The 18,255-nt window shown below is 44.1% G+C and overlaps 1 protein-coding gene across 2 annotated transcripts; it reads right to left on the bottom strand.

Moving 5' to 3' along the window:
- Positions 1-67: 67 nt before the first annotated feature.
- On the bottom strand, positions 68-6,039 carry DPPA3 (developmental pluripotency associated 3). 2 transcript variants are annotated; one of them, XM_047742996.1, is made up of 4 exons: positions 5,908-6,039; positions 2,235-2,500; positions 1,580-1,615; positions 68-336 (listed from the first exon to the last, which is right to left on the bottom strand). In XM_047742996.1, the coding sequence occupies exons 1-4, from the start codon at positions 5,990-5,992 to the stop codon at positions 226-228; spliced, it is 498 nt and encodes a 165-aa protein (XP_047598952.1). In that variant the 5' UTR covers positions 5,993-6,039; the 3' UTR covers positions 68-225. The 2 variants fall into 2 exon arrangements, with proteins under 2 accessions (XP_047598952.1, XP_047598953.1); XM_047742997.1 differs by lacking the exon at positions 5,908-6,039 and adding an exon at positions 4,851-4,876.
- Between the last annotated feature and the right edge of the window lie 12,216 nt (positions 6,040-18,255).

Raw genomic sequence — 18,255 nt, 5'->3', positions numbered from 1 at the left:
ATCAAAAAGGTCCAAGTATACTGAAGTCATCCAAAAGCAAACTACAGGATTCCTCAAATTACTGGCATCACGGTAAAAAAAAAAAATATATATTAAAAAAAAAACCCTTGTAATATCAGATTATCAAAGTATTAGTTTGCCCTAACATAGAGCAGCCTTCCAAGCTGCTGCAAAATGATCCTAAAATCACTAGCAGAAAGAAATAGTTCAAGAATAAAAGTCTGTTTACATTGGCTCCACGTCATCATTATTCTCCATGCTGGTTTCCTCAGCAAGATCTTTGTGATACAGGCAATAATGACAGCGACATCTGAATCTTTCCACTCTTGTTTCACCCTGAGAAGAAATGAATTTAACTGCCTTAATAATTTAAATAAAATGGATTAACTGCACCATGAGATGTAACCACCCTCAAATCAAGGCTTGGTTATTATGATAACCTTTTAAGTGGACTCCAGTGGAGCACAGAGATGAACTCAGGGCTTGAACTCACCCCAAGATCAAGACCAGCGCTGAGATCGAGTTGGACACTTCAAATAAGTCAATCGGAGAAAGACAACTATCATATGATCTCCCTGATATGATTAAGTGGAGAGGCAATGTGGGGGGTTGGGGGGGGAAGGAAAAGAATAAATGAAACAAGATGGGATTGGGAGGGAGACAAACCGTAAGAGACTCTTAATGTCACAAAACAAACTGAGGGTTGTGGGGGAGTGGAGAGGGCGAGGGTGGTGGGGTTATGGACATTGGGGAGGGTATGTGCTATGGAGAGTGCTGTGAAGTGTGTAAACCTGGCAATTCACAGACCTTACCCCTGGGGCTAACAATACATTGTATGTTTAAAAAATTTGAAAATTTAAAAAAAGAGTTGGACACTTCACCAACTGAGCCACTCAGGCACCCCTAAAATAGCCTTTGGAATACACGTTTTTAGAGGCAAAGAGGTAAGACTGAACTGAAATGTATGGGTACCAAAGAATGCCAGACTGTGGGTCATTCTGTTATAGGAACATCTGATTGTCAACCAGTAAAAAATGTATCCTTGTGTCATTCTCTGAATCCCTTCAAAGTAACTGGACCCAGTACTTGGGGTTGTCTGCTCTTACTACAGATTATCTTCATGACCATGTTTTTGACAACACTTGTAAAAGTACAAATGTACCACCAAGGGTTAAACCTAATGTAAATAACAGACTTGAGGTGATCGTGGGTACCCTGTAGGTTTGCCAACTGTACAAATTCATCATGGCATGTAATGTTCATAGTGGTGGGCACTGTTCAGGAGATACATGGGAAGGTTCAACCTTCTGCTCTGCTTTGCCATTAATCTAAAACTGCTCTAAGAAAAAAGGAAAAAAAGAACTAAAGAATTACAAACACAAATGGATTTCTCCAGAGTTCTCAGAGATTTAGAAGGTCCAAATCCATTCCCCTTTTCTCCTCTCAAAAAAAAAAAAAAACAAAACAAAACAAAAAAAAAACCAAAAAACAAAACAACAACAACAAAAAAACAGAACAAAACAAAAACCAGAAACCAGATAGCCCCCCACATGTATAACGTGAGAAAATCTTATTTTACCTCCTCTGTTTCCTTCTGCTGTAGATCTTTTTGAAGCTTTATGGGGGGAAAAATATATATTTATTCAAAAACCATCAAAAAGGCTGGATTACTAACATTATACATCTCCATCAATTGTTGGACAATCCTGAAAACGCAAGTGCTATTCACACCCTGTGCTCATCATTAGAGTTTTGAGTGACTGCTGCTCATCATTCTGTTCATCATCAATTTAAAGGATTTGTCAGAGACAAGAAAACGAGGTTGCACAAGAAGGGCGAGCAGCAGGCAGAGGGAAAAGCAGGCTTCCCACTGATCAGGGAGCCTGATGTGGGACTCAGTCTGAAGACCCTGGGACCATGACCTGAGCCAAAGGCAGAGGCTTAACAGACTGAGCCCCCAGGCTTCCCGTTGGGCATCATTCTTTTTTTTTTTTTTTTTTAAGATTTTTTTATTTGACAAAGATCATAAGTAGGCAGAGAGAGAGGAGGAAGCAGGCTCCCTGCCAAGCAGAGAGCCCCATGTGGGGCTCAATCCCAGGACCCTGGGACAATGACCTGAGCTGAAGGTAGAGGCTTTAACCCACTGAGCCACCCAGGCACCCCGGGCGTCATTCTTAACGGCTTGTTGAGCACCAGGTGGGGCAGCACTGTCTGCCCAGATCCCACAAGCCTACCTGAGACCCCGGGTTTAGGTAGCGCTGGTACTGAATCATTCGAATCATCCTTGCCATCCTTTCCTTCCGGGCTGTTAACAAGGTCCTCACTCCAGTCCTCCTCCCACTGCTGCTGAGGATACGCTCCACCAGCCCCTGTGGTTTCCTCTCTCTGCCTGGCTGCTGAGACGGATACTCTGGCAGAGGGGAAGGGAGGACAATACTAGAGTCTAGGGTCAATTTACCAAGGTTCTTGGTTAATACTTCAGAGATCATTTGAGAGGCACCTGTAAGAAAAGAGAAAGTTAAGATCCATCATAGAGTGCACTGCATCATTCAGAAGTCACTTGTCTCGTGCTCAAAGGAGGTCTGCTCCTCCGAAGCTCCACAATGGGACGTTCTTCAAGATGGAAGATCACATCTAGTGCATCACCTACAGTGCCTGTCTAAGATGCTGAACGCGGTCAGACCGTACATCTGAGAACATGCTTAAGAATCCACTATTGATGGGGCATCTGGGTGGCTCAGTGGGTTAAAGCCTCTGCCTTCGGCTCTGATCATGACCCCAGGGTCCTGGGATCGAGCCCCGAGTTGCGTCGGGCTCTCTGCTCAGCAGGGAGTCTGCTTCCCCTTCTCTCTCTGCCTGCCTCTCTGCCTACTTGTGATCTCTGTCAAATAAACAAAATCTAAAAAAAAAAAAAATAAATAAAAAAGAATCCACTATTGAGGGACGCCTGGGTGGCCAGTTGGTTAAGCCGCTGCCTTCGGCTCAGGTCGTGATCCCAGCATCCTGGGATCGAGTCCCACATCGGGCTCCTTGTTCTGTGGGGAGCCTGCTTCTCCCTCTGCTTCTGCCTGCCAACTCTGTCTGCCTGTGCTCTCTCTCTCTCTCTCTCTGACAAATAAATAAATCTTAAAAAAAAAAAATAGTGGATTCTTTAAAGATTTATTTATTTATTTATTTGACAGAGAGAAATCACAAGTAAGCAGAGAGGCAGGCAGAGAGAGAGGAGGAAGCAGGCTCCCTGCTGAGCAGAAAGCCCGATGTGGGGCTCGAACCCAGGACCCGGGATCATGACCCGAGCCGAAGGCAGCGGCTTAACCCACTGAGCCACCCAGGCGCCCCAAGAATCCACTATTGATAGGACGCCTGGGTGGCTCAGTTGGTTAAGTATCTGCCTTCATGGGGAGTCTGCTTCTCCCTCTGATCTCTCTCATGCTCTCTCATTCTCTCTCAAATAAATAAAATCTTTAAAAAAAAAATTATAATAAAAGTATCTGCCTTCAGGGCGCCTGGGTGGCTCAGTGGGTTAAGCCGCTGCCTTCGGCTCAGGTCATGGTCTCAGGGTCCTGGGATCGAGTCCCACATCGGGTTCTCTGCTCAGCGGAAATCCTGCTTCCCTCTCTCTCTCTCTCTGCCTGCCTCTCCATCTACTTGTGATCTCTCTCTGTCAAATAAATAAATAAAATCTTTAAAAAAAAAAAAAAGTATCTGCCTTCAGTTCAGGTCATGATCCCAAGGTCCTGGAATCAAGCCCCGCATTGGGCTCCCTGCTCATCGGGGAGCCTGCTTCTCCCTCGGCCTCTGCCTGTTGGTCTCCCTGCTTGTACTTTGTCAAAGTAAATAAAATCCTAAAAAGAATCCATGATGATGGGGGACACCTGGGTGGCTCAGTTAAGTGGCCAAATGGATGTCACCTCAGGTCTTGATCTCATGATCTTAGGGTCATGAGATAAGCCCCGTTAGGCTCGGCCCTCAGCTTGCTCGGACTGGAGTCTGTCCCTCTCCCTCTAAAAATAAATAAAACCTTAAAAAAAATCCACTCTGATGGGAAACCGTTCTTTATTTTTTTTTTTTTTAAAGATTTTATTTATTTATTTGACAGAGAGAGATCACAAGTAGATGGAGAGGCAGGCAGAGAGAGAGAGAGAGAGGGAAGCAGGCTCTCTGCTGAGCAGAGAGCCCGATGCGGGCCTGGATCCCAGGACCCTGAGATCATGACCTGAGCCGAAGGCAGCGGCTTAACCCACTGAGCCACCCAGGGAAACAGTTCTTTAAAAACTTTTCCTGCTCCTCCTATTGTTGGTAGTTCTAAAGGTTAGATTCCCCCCCCCGCACAGGGTCAACAGGTACCTAAATACATGATTCCAACTGGAAAAACATGGGAGAGAAATCAGGTATTTGTAGTTTTCCCATTTTCATTTTTCTTAATTTGTAATAGAAGAGGGGAAGAGACACGCAAAGCATTAACGCAAATCAAAAATCAGTAAACAAGTTTCAGCACTTGGTAACAATTCTAAACGTCTTAAGTTTTGGCGGAGGAGTGGAGGGGGTAGGTACAGGCTCGTGAAACAGACAAACCCCACATGCAACAGTCTCTCCTTGGGACCCCTTGGGTGGCTCAGTTAGCTAAGCATCTGCCTTTAGCTCAGGTCATGATCCCATTATCGAGTCCCACATCAGGCTCCCTCCTTTGCCAGGAGCCTGCCACTCCCCTTGCTTGTGCTCTGACAAATAAAACCTTAAAAAACAACAACAACCAGAACTAAGAAGCTAAACTGTTACCCTCTTCACTCACATCCAACCTTTTCATCATACAAAACCTCTCCACTCCAACTCCAAAATCAGCCACTCACCTCTTCGATCCAAACCATTATGCATACCCCATTCGCTCTCCTAGCAGTTAACGTTCATTTTCCCTGTGAAAGCACTCAGTAAGAGAGTCAGGATCCATTCGACTTCTAGTTACTTGTGCACATATAAATAATGATCCCTAGCTGGGAACCATCATGTACTAAGGCAGATTAGAGGAAAAACAGATCAAATTATACAGATATACTCTCTTCGTTAATTTTCCCCCTGTACATATCCACCCAGGTTCTTTCCTCAAAGATGGGGGGAGGCAGGTCTAGGCTGGGGAGGGGATGCTGATGAATTATCAAGTATCAGCAAGCTTCCCACCCAGCTTTCTAGCTGCCCAGTGAGGACTGGCTCAGGCCTACCCATTAATCAGGGTTCGGTAAGATTTCAAAGACATTGAGTGGTTCTCCGTGGCTAATCCTGGGATTGGGTAAAGCTCCCAGAAATGAGTTCTGCTACAGGAAGAAGCCAGGAGAGGACCTAATTGACAGTATTTCTGGAGCACTGTTCCTAAGAACGCCCTCTAAAGCATCCTACTAATTTACATTATAGAGCACATTCATGCCTTTAAGTGTTCCCCTTCCTTCAATTTCCTCTGAAAAGCCATTTCCCTGTTTAACATTCCTAAAGGGTAAATTTAGCTGGTAAACCAACCCAGAAAAGGTTGCTGAGATGAAGAAAAATTTTACGTTAAATCAGAGTTTTGGTTTATTGTATTTTTGTTCCTTTCTGCCATTTCTGGTAGGCAGACATTTTGAGGCACGATCTAGGAGAATTCTGATAGCTCTTCCCCAGAAACTGGGCTGAAAACATTGCAAGTGTTCCTGAATGTAGTAAGTAAACCATGCAGTTCTCAAGAGCCCCTCCCCAATTTCCCCTCCTCCTGGGTTTCTTCACTGGGGAGACCTACACAACCTTGGCCTTCCTGTCTGGAAGGGGTTCCCTTTTCTGCATTTCTCTTTAAAAGACTGAAGTCAATTTAAGAAGGTAGGCAACCTCTTCGCTCCCAAACCCTCTGTCGTCAGAAAGGAGAAAGGGTACCGTTGGGCTTACCTGAGCTTTCCTGGGAATCCTCTTCATTGGGTGTCTGAGATGATCCCGGAGCCCAGGTTGGGTAAAGCTGCTCTGGCGAATCCATTGGAAGCCTAGTGACAGACCGAGGCTCCTCCTAGATATTTGGGGTCCGGTGGGAGGTGATCCTCACCCAACTTGGTACAAAGTAGCTTGGCAAGAACTTAACAGCCCAGAAAGAGGGAGAAAAACCTAAACTTCACCAAACGGCTGAGCTGCAAGAGAAAAATCAATCCCCAAAGTTTTCATCCGGTTTCCTTTTAAAACAACAGGTAAGCCAATCAGCCAGCCTATTTTAATGTAAATGCTAATGGTTAAAGGGATAAGGTGAGTGGGCATAGTCCTATTAGCGGACTAATAGGGTAATGCTTCATCTGCTCCGCATTAAAACAATCATACTCTCTGTCACGTAGGCGGAAATTTTTAGAAGAACCTCTGTGGTTGTATCTCCCTTAAGGTTGCCTTGAAAGTCGGTTTATTCCAGACATCCGGAAATGGTTCCTGGCTTCCCTCCCTGCCTCGACCCCCCCCACCCCACCGCCCCGGGTTCTAGTGCTGAGAGATGAAGGGTGATTCCCCTCCCACCCACCCAACTGCTGATTAACTCCCAGTTAAATTAACTGAGAAAGTTTCCTTAAAAGTTTTCCTTGCCTGACTTCTTAAACCCGTGGATGCTAGTTAGGGAACGGAGAGGAGAAATAAAGTGTCTGCTATAAACACCTTAATAGCTTGCTATGTTATGGATGTGTGTTTTGGATCTGTAATTTTACATTGTTTTCTAGACTATTAATTGAATTGCATTTAACATTTGTGAGCAGCTGAAATTAACCAAATTTATAAATTCCCACCCTCACCCCAATACTTGTTCTGAACTCTGGAAACGAGCACCAATATTAAGGGCTGATTTTCTGCCGAAGGTGGAGAATGAGTCCTCCGCCTTCCCCATACATGTTTTTCCCATCACGTGTTTAAGGTGCGTCTTCCCCTCTACCGGCTTTAGCTGGAAATCAGGAGAAAATACTCAAACGTCTTCTTGCTTGTTTTTCCTAAAAAGCAAAAGTCAAAGTTCTGATAAAGAAATATTTTGCGGGAGATGAGAAACAGCCATAAATACACGTTAGGTTACAATACTTGATTCAAGTGGTTCTTCAAAAATATGGCCTGTGGACAGGCAGCATCCATGGCCCCTGGCAACTTGTTGGATAGAATTTTTAAAAAGCCCTGAGCTCCAACCCAGATCCGCTGAATCAAAGACTCTCCCAGCAGTTTCGCAGTCCTCCCAGGTGATTCTGCTCATGCCACAGCTTAAGAAGCACTGATTGATGGCAATCTTAACCCCACTCCTCTTCTGTTCCCAGCAGTTCCCTCTTTGCTCCCAATGCCTGCCCGACAACAGTTTCAGAATTCTGCGGGAGATGTGAGAGCAAACATCAGATAGCAGGAGGTGTAAGATGAAGAAGTAAGACAGTGAAAAGGGCTGGCATAGACTCTCGCTCAAAAAATCCAGGTTTAGGGGTGCTGGGTGTTTCAGTGGGTTAAAGCCTCTGCCTTCAGCTCAGGTCATGATCTCAGGGTCCTGGGATGGAGCCCCAAATCCCGCTCTCTGCTCAGCGGGGAGCCTGCTTGCTCCTCTCTCTGTCTGCCTCTCTGACTACTTGTGATCTCTATCTGTCAAATAAATAAAATCTTAAAAAAAGAAAAAATCCAGGTTTAGAGAGGGCCATTCCTCCATCCAGGTTTAGGGGTGCTGGGTGTTTCAGTGGGTTAAAGCCTCTGCCTTCAGCTCAGGTCATGATCTCAGGGTCCTGGGATGGAGCCCCAAATCCCGCTCTCTGCTCAGCGGGGAGCCTGCTTGCTCCTCTCTCTGTCTGCCTCTCTGACTACTTGTGATCTCTATCTGTCAAATAAATAAAATCTTAAAAAAAGAAAAAATCCAGGTTTAGAGAGGGCCATTCCTATGGGAGGGTGTGGGATATGGATGGCAGAGAGGCGGTTTGCTTTAACCGGACAGAAGCTGAGCCAACAGAATGCCAAAAATAGGAGATGCAGGGTAGTTGGGGAAACACCCCCCTCCTCACCACCAAGGCTTAAAAAGATCAGATTTTAAAAATCTTTAAAAGCTATAACATCTTTCTAAGTAACATGTTTTTTTCTTTATAGTATGAAAGAGGAGGTAAAAAGTCAAACAGAATGAAGCAACTCGAAAACAGAAAGCCAAAACAACCCAGACTGTAAAAGAACACATCAAGAATATGATACTTAATTTCTCCAGAGATAAGAGATCATACCTAATATTTTTGAAACAAACAGGATACCCCTTTTAAAGAAGGAAAACGGGGGCGCCTGGGTGGCTCAGTGGGTTAAAGCCTCTGCTTTCGGCTCAGGTCATGATCCCAGGGTCCTGGAATCGAGCCCCGCATCGGGCTCTCTGCTCGGCAGGGAGCCTGCTTCCTCCTCTCTCTCTCTGCCTGCCTCTCTGCCTACTTGTGATCTCTGTCTGTCAAATGAAATGAATAAAATCTTAAAAAAAAATAAATAAATAAAGAAGGAAAACGGGCACCTCTGCCTTCTGCTCAGGTCATGACCCCAGGGTCCTGAATCGAGCCCTGAATTGGTCTCTCTGCTTGGTGGGGAGCCTGCTTCCTCTCCCTCTCTCTCGCTCTCTCTCTCCCTCTCTCTCTCTGCCTACTTGTGATCTCTGTCTGTCAAATAAATAAATAAAATCTTTAAAACTAGGGGCGCCTGGGTGGCTCAGTGGGTTAAGCTGCTGCCTTCGGCTCCGGTCATGATCTCAGGGTCCTGGGATCGAGTCCCACATCGGGCTCTCTGCTCAGCAAGAAGCCTGCTTCCCTCTCTCTCTCTCTCTGCCTGCCTCTCTGCCTACTTGTGATCTCTCTCTGTCAAATAAATAAATAAAATCTTTAAAAAAAAATCTTTAAAACTAACTAAATAATAAAGAAGGAAAACATCAACAAAAAAAGAGTACCTGGAAATTAGACATATTAAAACAACAAAAAATGGTTTGAAGATAAAAACCAAAGATATTCCCTTAATAAGTAAAATGGAATCACAAACAGATGTAAAATAGAGAAAATATAAGATGAAAATTTAAAATCAGAAACATAATGGATCAGATTCCTCAATAACACTGAATGCTAGAGGATAGTGGAGAAACACCTCCCAAATTCTGAAGGAAAATGCTTTCCAACCTAGGATTCTATAGTTAGTCAAACCATTGAGCAAGTGTGGAACATTCTCAGACACACAGTTTATCAAAAATGTCATCACCAGGATAGATTCTTGATGGCAGAGCCCTACCAGGTAAATACTTCTAAGGTCATGAAACGGAGAGGCTGTTCATAGACCATGTTAAAAAGCTCATATCTCTCAGTTTTGTTCATTCTATTTGAGGTGCACAGCAAAAAAAGCAGAGCAAAAGGGATGGGGTAAACATGGATTCAGAATGTTAAAAACAAGAAAGACCCTGGGTGGCTCAGTTGGTTGAGTGTCTGCCTTTGGCTCAGGTCGAAATCCTGGAGTCCTGGGATTGAGCCCCATGTGGGTCTCCCTGCTCTGGTGGGGAGCCTGCTTCTGTCTCTGCCTCTTCCCCTGCTCCTGCTTTCTTTCTCTCTAAAATAAATAAGTCAGCCAATAAATTAAAGCAAATTAAAAAACAATAACAACAAGACAACAGGCCCCCCATGGAGTTGCTCTCACCAAACTCCACTGATAGTTCATGTAATTACAGTTGGGTTTTTTTGTTTTGTTTTGTTTTGTTTAGATTTATTTATTTATTTATTTGACAGACAGAGATCACAAGTAGGCTGAGAGGCAGGCAGGGGTGGAAGGGCGGGGAGTAGGCTCTCCTCGGAGCAGAGAGCCCGATGCGGGGCTCCATTCCAGGACCCCAGGATCATGACCCGAGCCGAAGGCAGAGGCTTTAACCCACTGAGCCACCCAGGCGCCCTTGTAATTACAGTTTTTGGCTCTCCCAGAAATGAAATCTGAAACCAGTCCATCAGGAGCCTCCTGATCCAGCACTAGGAGGGTAATCTGCCAGCAGACTGCCCTTCCCTAAAGGAAAGTACCCTTACGAATAAGCAATCTGCCTTTTTGGCCCAGTACAGCTTTCCTTACTCCTGTTCCCTTCTGCCTATAAAACCTCCTTTCTTGTAGAGCTCTATAGAATTCCTTTCTATCTGCTAGGTTGGATGCTGCCCAGTCAATGAATCATTGAATAAAACCAATAAGATCTTTAAAATTTACACCATTGAATTTTATTTTTTGGGAATAGGATAGAGTCTAGATGGATCTTAATTCCCAAGTTAAGGAATCTATAGTTGATAGACTTCACTACACACTACCCTAAAATATGACCTCTTGGCCTACTGAATATTTTAAGCTGAGAGGTACTCTTCCTACACCTGCAAGAAAGGAACATCTTCATCTCCAAGACAAGGGAACGCTGATAAGAACCCGAATGAAGGGGTGCCTGGGTGGCACAGTCAGTTAAGCGTCCGACTCTTGTTTTGACTCAGGTTATGATCTCAGGGTCCTCACTCTCCCTCTGTCCCCTCACCCCAACCCCTCCACACTCTCTCTCTCTCTCAAATAAATAATTTTTTAAAAAAATGAACAGGTCGGGGCGCCTGGGTGGCTCAGTGGGTTGGGACCTCTGCCTTCAGCTTGGGTCATGATCCCAGCGTCTGCCTTCAGCTCAGGTCATGATCCCAGGGTCCTGGGATCAAGCCCCACATCAGGCTCTCTGCTCAGCGGGGAGCCTGCTTCCCTTCCTCTCTCTCTGCCTGCCTCTCTGCCTGCGTGTGGTCTCTGTCTGTCAGATAAATAAATGAAATCTTAAAAAAAAAAAAAGGATTAAAAAAATGAACAGGTCTTGCTAAGTTTCCCCTTTCACTACAATTACCTCATACTCCTTAACCCATGATACTCTTCCATGACTGTCCAGTCTTCATCAAACCTAGCATAGTAAGGCTTAGGTTTAACCATTTGTCCAAGTCTTCATTTCCTCATAAAGGCTTCTGCAAGTCAATTTTACATTAAGTAAATTTGTATGCTTTTCTCCTGCTAATCTGTCTTTGTCAATTTAATTTTTTTAAGATTTTATTTATTTATTCGTGAGAGACAGAGAGAGAGAGGGAGACAGAGGCAGAGGGAGAAGTAGGCTCCCCGCCGAGCAGGGAGCCTGACGTAGGACTTGATCCCAGGACCCTGGGATCATGACCCAATTAGAAGGGAGATGCTCAACCATCTGAGCCACCCAGGCGCCCCATCAGTTTAATTTTTAGATTTAGATTTATTATTATTATTATTATTTAAGATTTTATTTATTTAACAGACAGATCACAAGGAGGCAGAAAGGCAGGCAGAGAGAAACGGAAGCAAGCTCCCTGCTGAGCAGAGAGCCTGATGTGGGGCTTGATCCCAGGACCCTGGGATCATGACCTGAGCTGAAGGCAGATGCTTAACCCACTGAGCCACCCAGACACCCCTAGATTTAGATTTAGATTTAATTTTTAGATCCAGCCAGGAACCTTAAAAAGGTCAGGAAAGCTTCCTTCTCAATGTACTGTTTGATGTTTTGTCTCTCCACTGCTTCACCCATTCCCGTTGATGGGGTTGTCATGAGAACCAGAGCTGAGGGGTTGAGGAGAGTGCCCCGAGACAGAAGATACCAGGTACCAATAACACACGCTGATTCCACCAGTGAAATAGGCCAGCCGTAGCTGCAGCTTGCCAGTTAACCTGGTGGACAACCATGAATTTTGTTTGCAATTCAACGGGAGAGCATATGTGGGCCTATGGTGGGATAATAGTGGGTGTCACTGATGGGTGACTGATTTAGGGGTGACATGGGTAGTTAGTCCACAGGTGATATGCTCATGACTTGTTCTTTCCATCCTTTTCTTTTCTGTAAGTAATAACTAGTTTTGGTTACTATTTTACTTACTGAATATTTTTTAAATTTACAATATATTTAAACACACATAATGAATTATACCTATATCTCATGTGCTAGTTATTTACTAAGTACTCACACTCAACAATGAGTTTCACCTCTGTCTTCTAAGCTACCAGTTCACTGTCCATGCTTAACCTTAAGGGTATCATCCGTCCCATTTCTTTTTCCCCTCTATTGCAGAATTGAATATACTGAAGTAACAGTTCAAACACATATTACACCTTTTACCAGGAATGCTGATCTAACTAAAACAGAAAATAACCACATTAGAAGAGTGAGGAAATTGGAAATATATATGAGTGTGGTAGGGAAAAAGAAGAAGAAAAATCTGTTTTGGAAGTCAGTAATAATGCCCAACACCAAAAAAAAAAAGAAAAGAAAGAAAAAAAGAAAAAGAAAAGGAAGGAAGGAAGGGAGGGAGGGAGGGAGAAGGGAGGAGGGAATGACTTTAAAAATCAAGAAGTATCATTATAAACTTGCCATTTTGAAATACAGAGACAAACACCAAAAGAAATTGGCCAAAACTGTTTATTTAAAGTGGGTGCTTCTGGGAAGCAAACGGAAAGGGCCACCAAACACAGTCTTCACAAATCTACAATTATGGGCTACTTTATAGAATATGCACATAAAGCTTTTTAAAAAATAGAAAATAGGAAATATTCAGGAAATAGAAGTGAACATGTTTCATATTTAGGGAGCCAGGAGAGGTGGGGTTCTTAGAGAGTATGAAAGGTTTGAGAAGGTAGAGTTTCAAAATGTGGAAAGAAACAATATAATTATAAAGAAAAGTTTGCCAGGGGTGCCCGGGTGGCTCGGTTAGTTAAGTGTCTGCCTTCAGCTCAGCTCATGATCCCAGGGTCCTGGGATTGAGCCCCGAGTTGGGCTTCCTGCTGGGTGGGGAGTCTTGCTTTTCCCTCTCTCTCTGCCTGCCACTCCCCTTGCTTGTGCTCTCTCAGTCTCTGTCAAATACATAAGTAAAACCTTAAAAAGAAAGAAAGAAAAGGTTGCCAGATTGGGGGCGCCTGGGTGGCTCAGTGGGTTAAAGCCTCTGCCTTGGGCTTAGGTCCTGATCCCAGGGTCCTGGGATGAAGCCCCGCGTCGGGCTCTCTGCTCCGCAGGGAGCCTGCTTTCTCCCCTCTCTCTCTCTGCCTGCCTCTCTTCCAATTTTAGTATATGTGCTGCCGAAGCGAGCACTGCCTGCCTCTCTTCCTACCTGTGATCTCTCTCTCTCTGTCAAATAAAATAAACAAATAAATAAATAAAAAAGAAAAGGTTGCCAGATTGATTGGTTGATTGATTGATTTGAGAGAGGGACAGATATAGCGACAGAGATAGTGAGAGAGCATGAGCAGGAAGAGGAGGGAGAAACAAGCTCACTGCTGAGTAGGGACCCCAGTGCGAGGCTTGATCCCAAACCCTGGGATCATGACCTGAGCCAAGGGCAGGCACTTGAGCCGAAGGCAGTCGCCTAACGGACTGAGCCACCCAGGTGCCCCTTGGTTGCCAGATTTTATACAGAAAATCAAGAATCAAGCTAGGTTCAAAGGACAAATAAAACAGTAGATGAAAGAAAGGAAAGAAGGAAGGAGGAAAGAGAGAGTAGGAAGGAAGGAAGGGAGGAAGGGAGAAAGGAGAGAAAGAAAAGAAAAAGAGAAGAAAGAAAAAGAAATTGCAGCATATATATGTGTGATAAAGAACACAATAATACTAATGAATGAAAATCCATTAGGGGGCGTCCAGCTGGCTCAGTCAGAGGAGCATGCAACTCTTGGTGTCAGGCTCATAGGTTTAAGCCAAGCCCCACAATGGGTTAGAGATTTCGTAAATACATAAAACCTAAAAAAAATCCACTAGCTGAATTTCAAAAAAAGCAAAGATTTCTCATCTGAGGAAATCTGAGTAAAGTAACATGTAAAACAGTTCACTGCTACTTGAGTTTTAAAATCCTAATTAAGATGTCTTTTAAACTACTGCATGGCAATTTTAAAATAGAAAAACTAGGAAAGACGTATTGTGAGATTAGCATTTCCTATAGCTGGTAGCTACGACAAAATCTTTGAAATATTGTCTGACGACAGATATTAAGAGCTTTAAAATAGATACATACAAAGCATGAGATTCGAGATCAGGTAAACTGTTAAACTCGTGTTATGTAGGGTGTGTAACACACTGCAGAACCATAGACATGAAACGCTTGTTGAGTGAATCAACACATAAGACCAGCATCTCTACTCAGACCAATGTTAAAAGCCAAAATTGGACTGAGTAAATTTTTAAAGATCTATATTGGCTTTATTCAATGATCCACGAAAGGGACCGCATCCCATCCAGTGGATAGAATGGAATTTCCAGGAATGCACAAAATGTAGGGAGAAGGGAGTGGGAACAAGGGCATTACACCAGGTGAAGAAGCTGGTTGGTTATGGCAAGGTCACTTTCCTTTAGGGGATGGATGGATTCGATCAGGCCAACTATCTAACTAGTATTGACCAGCTGATTCCTGATGGACTGGTTGAAGATGTCCTCTCTAGGAGAGCTGAAACTGTAAGTCTCAGTTTGATGAAGTGTGGCTTAACATAAGTGGCTCCATTTTGGGCCTGTTATCTTGGTTTTAACAGTATCAAAATGTGTACAGATGTCTGAGGGAATCTCAGATACGTAACCATATGGTGAACCAATGTAGACCATTTACGTTTTCCATTTTTGAAGGTTAGAAGGATGATTATCTTTTCTTAGTAAGTGCTAATAGCTAGGATTATAAAATAGAGCTGGGGAAGGTTGGTGTAATGGGAGGAAGGAAAGAAGGTAAGGGAGAGCGGCAGGGAAGCTATCCCAATTCAAGTAAGGGTCTGAATTTCCTCAAATGTTGGGGCTCTTTTGCAGACATCAAAAACTATTGATATTTCAGGGTGCCTGGGAGACTCAGTCAGTTAAGTGTCTTCCGCTCAGGTCATGATCCCAGAGTCCTGGGATCGAGCCCCACGAGCCCCACGGGCTCTCTGCTCAGCAGGAGGCCTGCTTTTCCCTTTCCCTCTGCCTGCCGCTCCCCCTGCTTATGCGCAGGCGCTTCTCCCACACCCCTCTCTCTGTCAAATAAATAAATAAAAATTTAAAAACCTGATTTTTTTTCAGATTTTATTTATTTATTTGACAGAGAGAGACACAGTAAGAAAGGAAGCACAAGCAGGGATAGTGGGAGAGATGTTCAAAAGGAATAGTTAGAGGCACCTGGGTGGCTCGGTGGGTTAAAGCCTCTGCCTTTGGCTCAGATCATGATCCCAGGGTACTGGGATCAAGCCCCAAATTGGGCTCACTGCTTGGCAGGGAGCCTGCTTGCCTCTCTCTCTCTGCCTGCCTTTCTGCCTACTTGTGATCTCTGTCTGTCAAATAAATAAATCTTAAAATTAATAAATAAATAAATAAATAAATAAATAATAAAACTTAAAAAAATTTAAAAGGAATAGTTAATTAAATGGAAGAAAAGGAGAAACCAGTCTATGGAACAATTTGCTCATACAGGTTACAAAACCATTTATATGTTAAAGTAAATTAACACCACAATTACAAAATATATGTCTAATATCAACTTCTTGAACTCCGCATGATTTACTCTTTTGGGGAGAGGGATGTAAATGATGTAGTAATATTTTGGAAAAAATTTATTGAGATATAATTGACACATAACATGTAAGGTTAACATGAAACAATGTGTTCATTTGATACATTTATATAGTGCAATATATATATATATATTTTTTAAAGATTTTATTTATTTATTTGACAGAGAGATCACAAGCAGGCAGAGAGGCAGGCAGAGAGAGAGAGGAGGAAGCAGGCTCCCTGCTGAGCAGAGAGCCCGATGCGGGGCTCGATCCCAGGACTCTGAGATCATGACCTCAGCCGAAGGCATCGGCTTAACCCACTGAGCCACCCAGGCGCCCCCTATATAGTGCAATATATTTACTGCCTTGGGGTTAACTACCACCTCTAGCACATAATTATTTATTTTGTGAGGAGAGAAATTAAGATTGAGTCCTTCAGCAACCTTGAAGTTTTTAACAGTGTTGTTGACTATAACCACTATTTTGTGCATCAGAGCTCCAGACCTTATTTATGTACCGGTCCCACATGATTTACTCCTCTAGTGTCTTAGTGGTTTGCTAGTTGTTTCTTCTGGTTGCTCTCCACTACCCTCAGTGGAAGACAAAGTAGGAGAGGCACAAGAGGTGGGAAAAGTGTCTGGCGAGAAAAGCCTTAAGGAAACAGTCCCAGTTGGCTTCGTCTTTTTTCTATGTATTGGGAATGATTGCCATTATTCTTCCCTTTGTCCTGTATCACCCAAGCCTAGTTTGCCAAGCAGGCAGATTTTTTAGGCAATCTCTAAGAGATACAGCTAGAAAAGATAGGCTCTTTAAATTGTCCAAAAGAATTGTAGAAGCTGTCGTTTTTTTGTGAGAGAATAGAAGGGGAAGCATATCAGTTTTAATTTAATCTCAATACCCACCCACCTAATTCTTTCACTCAATGGTTCATTTATTTTTTCAATGGACTGGCAGATGGGTTTACTTGATAGGCTAAAAGGAGGTAAGAATTGAATTTCTAGGCGAGTCCCACCTACCATTTTACTGGGAGTCTGGGCTAATTGAGCTGAAGTTCTTTTCAGATCGACTTGGAGCAAAGTGTCACCTTTCTGTTCAGACCTCTGGGAGGAGGTCAGACCTAGATCTGTTCAGAGCTCTGTGGACCTTCAAGCTGGGACTAGAGCTCCATGGACCCACCACATAAGTTTACCATGAACTGGAGTATTCACAGATGGGCAGGGAAGAAAATTAACAGGAAGACACAGATAAGCCAGAAAATCCCCACCCCTTAAAAGATTTTTATTTATTTATTTGAAGAAAGAGAGAGAGGAGAGCACAAGCAGGGGAGAGAGGCAGATGGAGAGGGAGAAGCAGACTCTGTGACAAGCAAGGAGCCCGACCCCAGGATCACGACCTGAGCCAAAGGCAGACCCTTAACCAACTGAGCCACCCAGATGCCCCATGATAACCCCCTTCTTGACAATGGGAAATTTTGTTCTTTTTATTAATCTCCAGTCCTTGAAGGAGGAGTATAAGAACAGCTCCTCAAGCTGGAAGAAGAAGGAGCGTTAAGTCCTTGTAGCAAAACCGGAGCGCAAAGGGAAAATCTGTTAAGGATGAACTTGATTGTTAAACTATGTTAACCGTGTAATTAAGAACAAGACAATGGGCCCAAAATGGAGTCACTCCCGCTAAGCCTTACCTCACCAAACCAAGAATTAATTACAAATTGGCTCTCCCTAGAAACGAAATCTGAAACCAGCCAACCAGGAATCGCCTGATCAGCCCTAGTGAGGTAATCTGATAGACCCTTGCTATCCCCTAAAGGTGAGTAAACTTGCCACAACCAATCTGCTTTTTGCCTAAGTATAATGTCCTGTTTCTGCTCCCTTCTGCCTTAAAAATCTTTCATTTTGTACAGCCCCTTGGGGCTCCTTTCTGTCTGCTAGACTGGATGCTTCCCCATTCGAACTGAGCTTTGCTCAAATAAACTTAGAGTTTTTAATATGCCCAAGTTCATCTTTCTTTTACTAAATCAGCTCATATAATTTTATCCATCTTTCACCTCTACTGGAGTCAGGGATGAGCTGTCATCTTTCATCCCAAGAATGAGGCCTTCAAGAAACATCTCACGTGCTCTGTGAGCTAACTGGCCATCACAAGAAGGTAGAGTCCATAAATTTCTCTAATTCACAGGTTTCTGTGTTTTCTGGAGGCATCAAATGAATCACTATGCTGCCAAAGTCCACACAGAGCCCATCATCGGGGTCCTTCCCTTCTCTTACTATGAGGTCCGTTTTTATGTTGCAGACATTTGGCCATTTCACAAATGTTTCGGGCCGGGGCACCTAAGGTATGGACATTCCACTACCAATCACAAGGTACTCTGCCTATCTCGTTTCTGTTGGAACCTTAATCTCACAAACGACTCTTGCATTTTCCAGCCCCAAAAGCGAAATGAGCATACCGCTGTCAAATTTAGGGCCAGAGCGATAATGTGCTCCTGACTGCAGGCGCCCCACACGGACTGCTCCTCCGAGGGCGAGCCCGACCGCCTGCAGCAGTGCAGGGCGCGCGCGCGAGTCCTGGGATCAGGCAGGTGGGGCCGAGCGCTTGGTCCCGCCTTCAACAAACCCCGCAGCCGGCAGCCCCCCAGCGGGGTCCGGCACCCTCTGCCACCCTGCTCCACAGCTGCGTCCCCATCCGCCGCCCCACACTGCCTGCCTAAGCTTACCTTTTAAACAGTACAGACCTCTCCAGTCCCCAGAC

Source organism: Lutra lutra, chromosome 8 (genome assembly GCF_902655055.1).
Source record: "Lutra lutra chromosome 8, mLutLut1.2, whole genome shotgun sequence".
NCBI lineage: Eukaryota > Metazoa > Chordata > Mammalia > Carnivora > Mustelidae > Lutra > Lutra lutra.
The sequence above is the reverse complement of the archived record's forward strand: the minus strand, read 5'-3'. Positions and strand labels throughout refer to the sequence as shown.